The 7,056-nt window shown below is 57.2% G+C and overlaps 3 protein-coding genes across 6 annotated transcripts in view; 2 read left to right on the plus strand and 1 right to left on the minus strand.

Annotated features, from left to right (window-relative positions):
• Scaf1 (SR-related CTD associated factor 1) overlaps positions 1 to 457 on the plus strand; it is a 15,110-nt gene extending 14,653 nt beyond the window's left edge. The window contains exon 14 of the mRNA XM_019210040.2: positions 435 to 457. Coding sequence (XP_019065585.1) covers positions 435 to 457 — 23 coding nt within the window. The remainder of the gene's footprint in view (positions 1 to 434) is intronic.
• A 519-nt stretch (positions 458 to 976) lies between these two features.
• Irf3 (interferon regulatory factor 3) lies at positions 977 to 5,356 on the minus strand. Of its 3 annotated transcripts, XM_010640712.2 has the most exons (8): positions 5,272 to 5,356; positions 4,599 to 4,771; positions 3,717 to 3,888; positions 3,562 to 3,632; positions 3,252 to 3,423; positions 2,748 to 3,128; positions 1,651 to 1,766; positions 981 to 1,210 (listed from the first exon to the last, which is right to left on the minus strand). In XM_010640712.2, the coding sequence occupies exons 1-8, from the start codon at positions 5,285 to 5,287 to the stop codon at positions 1,025 to 1,027; spliced, it is 1,287 nt and encodes a 428-aa protein (XP_010639014.1). In that variant the 5' UTR covers positions 5,288 to 5,356; the 3' UTR covers positions 981 to 1,024. The 3 variants fall into 3 exon arrangements, with proteins under 3 accessions (XP_033621781.1, XP_010639014.1, XP_010639013.1); XM_033765890.1 differs by having other exon boundaries at positions 977 to 1,210; positions 1,651 to 1,782; positions 2,748 to 3,423; XM_010640711.2 differs by having other exon boundaries at positions 2,748 to 3,423.
• Bcl2l12 (BCL2 like 12) overlaps positions 5,340 to 7,056 on the plus strand; it is a 6,333-nt gene continuing 4,616 nt past the window's right edge. Inside the window, exons 1-4 of one of the 2 annotated variants that reach the window (XM_033765892.1) lie at positions 5,340 to 5,422; positions 5,651 to 5,832; positions 6,400 to 6,514; positions 6,708 to 6,850. In XM_033765892.1, the coding sequence (XP_033621783.1) occupies positions 6,408 to 6,514; positions 6,708 to 6,850 (250 nt within the window). In that variant the 5' untranslated portion in view covers positions 5,340 to 5,422; positions 5,651 to 5,832; positions 6,400 to 6,407. Of the gene's footprint in view, positions 5,423 to 5,463; positions 5,544 to 5,650; positions 5,833 to 6,399; positions 6,515 to 6,707; positions 6,851 to 7,056 lie in introns of those variants that run through there. The other variant, XM_033765891.1, reaches the window with a different exon arrangement.

A 7,056-nucleotide genomic window follows, 5' to 3' on the forward strand; every position in this document is an offset into this window, starting at 1 on the left:
CAGCCCTGCCCATCTCCCGTGGCCCCAAGCCTGTCCCCACTGCTCCTCTCCTCTGTTCCTGCCCCTTCCCCTAGTTTCATTAAAGTCTTCATTAAATGTCACCCCCAGCCCCATTATTTTAACCCTTTCTTTTCAGGGACAGACTTGGGAAAGAACTGGGGAGGGATATGTTCAGGGCCCAATGTGAGACTGGGAAGCTGCCTTGGGCCAAGGGCATTGCTCTCTCTGGGCCTCAGTTTCCTTAATGTAGTGGTTTGCGGGGGGGGGGTCACACGGGACCCTAGCAGGTGGAGCACTTAGAGCAGCACACCTGGTGGGTAGCAGGAGGCAGGGACCCTGGGCTCCCCAGTAAGTGTCTCCTGCACTGAAGGCCTCCTGGGCGCTATCGGAGCCTCCCCCAAATGCAGGGTGTCTGTCCTGTTGCATTCTTGTAGGCAGCCCTGCGAGGCCGCAGTGATCTACCACTGAGAGGGAAACGGAGGCACACAACAGCAAAAGGCCATGTACTCGGTCCCCTCTTACCCAGAACTGCAGCCCCACTGGGAAGGTGACAGGGGCAGGGTCATAGTCACCAGGACAGGCAGGCCTCAACGGCTGCAGAGGCCCCGCCCATGAAGAAGGGACATTTGCCCTGCACATCATAGACAGTGCTGTGCTGGATTCACCCCTGGCTTTCCCTGGGGAGCACAGCTCGAATCAGCCCGGGATTCTGATCCAGGTTTTCTATTTGTGACTTCTGTCTTTAAGCCTCAGTGTCCTCGTCTATAAAATGGGTGGCTGTCACCTCCTCACCAGGTCCCTGGAAGAAGGAAGCAGGTAACAAGTGTCAGCTGCCCCCTGCATGGTGTCTGGTACTCATGCATTGGGCACCTGAGTTCTGGCAGCTGCATCCATGGGTGAACCGAGACCCCATCAGGAGCAGCGACCAGCTGTGGGGAGGGCCGGCCCGGGGACGCCCAACACCAGGCACACACACGTGAGTGTAGCAGGGACCGCTTTACTGATGGAAATGAGGGGCCAGGGCTCAGGCCTCCCCGGCGGCCTGGAAATCCATGTCCTCAACCAGGTCCTGCAGGTAGGCCTTGTACTGGTCGGAGGTGAGGGACAGGGGTTGGCTGTTGGAAATGTGCAAGTCCACGGTGTTCTCTAGTGAGGAGGCCCCCTCTGCCCGGGCCAAGTTTAACAGGCCCTTGAGGCAGGTGGGAACAACCTGAGGAGGAAGGGCAAAGCTGAGTTAGGGAAAACACCTAGCCTCTGTCCACTGTGGGGAGGAGGAGTGGACCACAACTCCCCAGCCCGCAGCCTCGCCCAGAATAAACGGGCGCAGAGCCGCTGTGCACTGTTGTTTCCCTCATAGCCACACATAGGAGCCAGAGTCCCAGGGCTGGACAGTTTGTGGTCAGGATGCCTGGGAGGCTGCTAGGACTTAAGGTCTGCCCAGTTCCCCAGAACCTAGAGTTCAAACAGTCTCCAGGGTGAGGGCAGGCTGTGAAGGACACAGGAAGCTCCTGGGGATAAGGAACTGGGACAGCTGAGCCTTGGAAGTCAGAAGGTCTCAGAAAGGCTTCTGGCAGTTGTAGTTCTTGTTGTAACCTCTTCCCTTCCCAAGACCGTGCCTCCCACCCCCAGGATCCCAGGGCTGCAAAGCACCTTGACCATCACAAGCCTCCTGACCCACGGCTGGTTCTGGGGCCATGACTCTCCCAGGCAGAACCAGAGAGTGTAGCGTGGCGAGTGTCCACTTCCTTCCATGAAGGCAATCAGATCTGGGGGCCCGGGAGTCTAGTCAGAGAAGGAAAGACCCTCACCCCACCCCATACCTTCAACTCAAGTAGTAGCACTGCCGTTTCCACTAACTAATGCCCTCCGCCCCCATGACGGGGTGCACCTCTGAGGAAAGTCCTTGGAAGGCTGCTATAACCTGAAGTGTCCCTCCTCCCTGCCTCCCACCACCCTACTTCGGCCCCAGCACCTGGAGCCCCATCTTTTGAGGGGGAACCAGGCCCTGAGGAGGAGAGTCCCACTTCAAGGATGCTCAGTGGAGTTCAGTTGGGGTTTGTGTTTCCTGCTATTTAACTCTTGGCTGTGCTGTCCAGTATGTGGACAGTTGCCACATGTGGCTATTTTAAATTTAAATTGTAACTAAGCTGGGTGTAGGAGGCTGAGGCAGAATGACTGCTACAAGTTCAAGGCCAGCCTGGGCAACATAGTGAGACCTTGTCTCAAAAAAAAAAAAAAAATACAAATAATTGTGACTAACAGCAAATAAAATTTCAGACTCACTCCTTAGTTGTGCTTGGCTCATTTGCCTTTCACCAGGCTGTGTGGCTGGTGGGTACCATACAGGACAGCACAACCCAGCTCACTGCTATCACTGCAGAGCAAGGCCCTAAGGGTCTTCTTTCCTGCTAGCTATTTTTTTGGGGGGTGTGCAGGAAATGGCACCCAGGGCTTCACACTTGCTGGGCAAGTGCTCTGCCGCTGAGCTGCACCCCTAGCCCTCCCACTGTTTGGACACCCTCTGTATTAGTAATCATGGCAGTGACAGCGGCACCCAGTTCCCTGGGACCGACTGTGCTAGGCCTGTGGACCCTCACTGCAGAGGTGGAGAGGAGCCAGTCGCTCACGGGGGAGCAGGCCTGTCCTTTGCCCAGGCACAAAGGGGCAGGGTTTGAATTCTATCCCACACTGCCTGGCCCTGGCTCCTTTCCTCAGCCACCCCACTGATGCCCACACAGGGCACTCACCTGCCACGAAGGGCCCCAAGTCGAACACATTGCTGTCCATGTCCTTGGTGACCTCGCCTTTATGTCCGTGCTCACAGTCAGGGAGCAGCTCCTCACCCATGGCCCAGTACGCATGGCAGTGCCCCAGCCGCCGGGCATAGAGCCGCTGCCCTGCTCGCCACAGAGCCAGGCCCCCGCCCAGGCTGCTCAGCACACGCCTCACATAGCCTTTCACCCCCTGGTCTGACAGGGACACCTCAGGGTCTGGCAGTGTTATCGGATGCCCAGGCAGTGTCCAGTTCCCAGATTCCGAGCCCACTAGCCGCAGGCCCCCTTGGGGGAAGATGGTCTGCTGGAAGACCTGGTGGCCCCGGTAGAAAGCAGTGACTTCAAACTCCCACTCTGAGTGGCGGTAACAGCGGCAACAGCAGTGGCGGAGGGACGGGGACAGGGAAGAGATCAAGAGAGACCAGGTAAGGGCCCACCGCGCACCTTGGGCCCCACCACCCCACAGCTGGCACTCACGTTCCTCGGACACCAGCAGCTGCTTCAGTGGGTTGTCAGAGGGTGCTGGGTTTGGACAAGGTACGGGGTTGTCCAAGTTGGGGCTCAACACGTGCTTTGCGCACTGCTCAGGGGCCCTGTCATCTGGGGGTGGGACCAAGACCATGTCACTCAGCAGCTCCAAGATGTCTTCCTGGAGGAAATAGACATTTCATCAGCCTAGCCAGAGTCAAGTGGGTGACAGGGAGGAAATGGAGAGGACAGAGGAAGAGGCCTAAATGGGCCCGTTGGCCCTGGGAGGGACGGGACGGAGGGCTGGGTGCGTCTTCACCTGGGTGTCACAGGTACTGCCTCCCTCATTGGTTTCCGGAGAGGTGTCCAGCTGGGAAGAGTCCCTTGCTCCTGTGGAGAAGGGTTGAGTAGAACGTGGATTCTAGAGACCCCCCCAGATCCCAAGCCTGTGTGGAAAACCCTGCGCTGGCACACCTGAGTGCACAAACTCGTAAACCTTATGAGGGTCGTGAGGGTCCTTGCTTCGGTCCTCAACTAAACGCAACACTTCCTTCCGGTTCAGGGCCGATCGGAAATTCCTCTTCCAAGTTGGCAAGTCGGGCTCATCCCTCCCGGGAATGTAGGCACCACTGGCCTCAGCCCAGGCCTGTGGCAACATCAGTACGGGAGAGTGAAAAGGAGTATGTGGACCGCACCCCTGGAGTCCTACCCTGCCTCCTGCATTCTTAGCTCCTCCCAAATCCACAAAGTCCCCCCTGCAAATTCTGGGAGTCTCTTCACCCCAGGCTCCTGCCCACACTGAATCCCAGGCCTATCTTTCTAAACTCTAGGGTTTTTTTGTTTGGTTTTTGGAGACAGCTTCTTGGTACCAGCAGGTTTCAAATTCAGTGATCCTCCTGCCTCAGCCTCTGGGATCCCTGAGACTACAGGCCTGGGCCATCACGCCCTGCTCTCTAACCTAGTTTTCTAGGCCCTGCTTGGTGTCTCACTCCAGCACACCCTCTGTGATAACACCAACCCTCATATTCTTAACGGTCTACCGCTAGTTGTCCTAATTTGGTAGTTAGTAACCCCATCTCTGAAGTTTCAAGAATTCTACCACCAGGGCCCCACCCATAATGAACTCCCAACTTCCAGGTCGCATTTCCTTAGAGATCCGAACCCATTTTCCCGGAGTAATCCCTTCCATCCCTGTGGCCCATCAGGCCCATTCTGCTGGCCTCGCCCCTCCGGCTCCAACTCCACCCATCAGTGTCAGCAGAAGCCCGGCCCTCCGGGGTCAGCCCCGCCCCCGGGTAGAGCACTTTCTGCTGTGCGTGGAGCTCTTGATTTCCCAGTGCTCCGGAGCTCACCAACCTGGAAGATGCCGAAGTCTTCCAGCTGCGCATCCTGCCTCAGGCCATGCTTCCAAGGAATGCGGAAGCGCTTGCGCCTACGGTCCAGCCAGGCCACGCCCTCCAGCTCCCCCTGGTCCAGCTTTGACACCAGCCAGGGCAAGATTCGCGGCTTTGGGGCTCCCAGGGTCCGGCCTGCGCGCACGGGGCAGTTCCTGGGCGCGGGCAGCCTTCGGGGGTCACGCGCCCCCAGCTTTCGCACTGAGACCTCCCTCTCCCCAGCTACGGGGCAGGCCCTTCACCCCTGTTTTCCTGGGGTACAAACAGGGGACCTCTGCCATGTTCCTATTCTGCGAGGATTCTCCCTGTACAGGGTCGACCCAAACGAATTCAGCAGCCGCTCTGGCCCCTCAATTCCTGCCGTGCGAACCCTTCCCTCAGCCACATCATCAGGCAGGTAACCCCACTTCTAGGACGGAGCCTCCTTCCCTAGTTATTTCAGCTGCTACTCCCGAACTTTCCCTTGTGAAGATTCCCTCCCTCCACAACACCCCCCGGGAAAAAAAAAGACCCCGCGTTCTAGAGGGGACTTTTTTACTGTTTGCAGAAATCGCCCTCCCCTTCCCCCCAAGAATCCCCAGTGTAGGCGCCTCCTCTCTTTCTCCTTCCTCTTTCTAGTTTTTTCCATAGCCGACCTGCAGCTCTAGCCATTGTAGCTCCCTTCTCGTTTCACAGAGTGCACAGCCTTCCTCTGCAGCTAGCAGTGCAGATCCATCCTCTCGATCCTCGCTCCGAAGCCACCAGCTCTTCCGCGTTACCTACCCTGGGAGCGTCGGGGCGCGCGGGGTACGGGACGCCACCCGCTTTTTGGACTCCGGGAAGCTCTCAAACTCGAACCTGGGCACCCCGTTTCCTGTCAGCTAAGCTATGGGGCGCCGGGGATTTCCTTTCTATCGAATTTTCTGTGGTAAAAACAACTTTATTAACCTTTGGGTAAAAACTCAAAAGATAAAGGGGCGGCCCGACGAACCCAGGCCGTTCCTCTCAAGACCTTTTTTGGTCTTCCTGCCACAGGCATGCTGGGAACGTCATATGCAAATTAGACGGCACTCCACCTCTCCCTTTCTACACTGGGGCGGTTACTAAATCGGCGCAGTGCGCAGGCGCGGGAAAGTTGAACTAATAAAAGTTTGTATAACGTGAGTGGAGGAGGGGGCAGGGACGGCGGAGACGAAGGCGGCGGGGCCCCAGACCAGGTGAGCAGGGTGTTGCCGATGGCTTGGGTGAAGAGGGAAAAGAGGGTGCCAGGATCTAGGATCTGGCATCCTAATCCCGTTTCTCCGTCTTCAAATGCCCGGGGTCTTCGAGGCCAGCCTGATAGTAAAAACTACACTTCCCAGCAGGCTGAGCAGCGAACGAGCCCAGAACAAGGGTACTTGTTTGCTGCAAAGCCTGCTGGAATTGGTAGTTTCTGATGCACCAAGGGCTTAAGTAGTTTGGCATTTGGCTTCTTCAGAATACAAGAGTTCAGAGCTCAAGCCCCATTCTCCCTCGGAGATCCAGGAGTCCACGCCCCCAGGCACCTTCTCCCTTAGATCCCCAGATCTTCCCTTTCCCAGGATAAAGTACTCCTCACCCCTCATGTCCCTGTGGGGACCCAGGAGTACTGCTCCCAAGAACCCAACTCTTTCCGAAGGACTCAGCACCTACTCTCAGGAGCTATGAGTCCTGGTCAGCTCTTCATTCAGAGCCTAGGAGTTTGGACCCCAAGCTTTCACTTCTCGATGAACCTTGAGTCCATTTGTCTGCCTTCTCTCTCACAGCTGCCTCCATGGCAGGCTCGGAAGAGCTGGGGCTCCGGGAGGACACGCTCAGGGTCCTAGCCGCCTTTCTGAGGCGGGGTGAGGCTGCCGGGCCCCTCACTCCATCTCCACCCAGGTAAGAGGACTTACTCTCCTCCCCCAGGCTTACATTTGGGTTGAGGGCCTCTCTGACTCTTGCTCCTGTCCTCAGCCTCTCTCGTCTCTTCATATCTGGCTCCCTGGGATTCGAAAGACAGGACCTCCCCAGGAGGAGGAAGGGACTGCTTGTAGGCGGTCTCCAGGGTCACTCTCTGAGGTCTTCTCCCCAGGAGCCCTGCCCAAGTGGAGCCAACAGACTTCCTGAGCCGCCTTCGAAGATGTCTTCCCTGCCCCCCGGGGAGAGGACCTGTTCCTCCTCAGTCCTCTCGGCCTTGCTCTCTGCCTCTTCGCCCCTGCTATGGCTCAGAACCTGGTAAGAGACCCTCTAGATCCTGGCCCTGGAACCAGTAGGGCCAGGATCCTTGGTTCCTAAAATGCAGATAAAAGAAGATACTAGTTCAAGGTGACTGGGCTAGTAAGTAGCCGTGTGGGGTCTCCAGCACCAGTCTTCACCATCCTGCCTCCACCCCAGCTCATTTAGGTTTTTATCAGTTCTGTGAGTTAATTGTGGGGGTGGGC

This window comes from Fukomys damarensis, unplaced genomic scaffold (assembly GCF_012274545.1).
Source record: "Fukomys damarensis isolate Sample0158 unplaced genomic scaffold, DMR_v1.0_HiC HiC_scaffold_19, whole genome shotgun sequence".
Classification (NCBI taxonomy): Eukaryota; Metazoa; Chordata; class Mammalia; order Rodentia; family Bathyergidae; genus Fukomys; species Fukomys damarensis.

Bases quoted from the DNA above. Each gene is read 5' to 3' on its own strand.
- Irf3 (XM_010640711.2), bottom strand. The intron at 1,767-2,747 runs GTGAGTGCCCTG...CCGGGCCCCCAG, and splicing joins CTTGGGGCCCTTCGTGGCAG to ATCTGATTGCCTTCATGGAA. The intron at 1,211-1,650 runs GTGCTTTGCAGC...CTTCCTCCTCAG, and splicing joins GGAGGCTTGTGATGGTCAAG to GTTGTTCCCACCTGCCTCAA.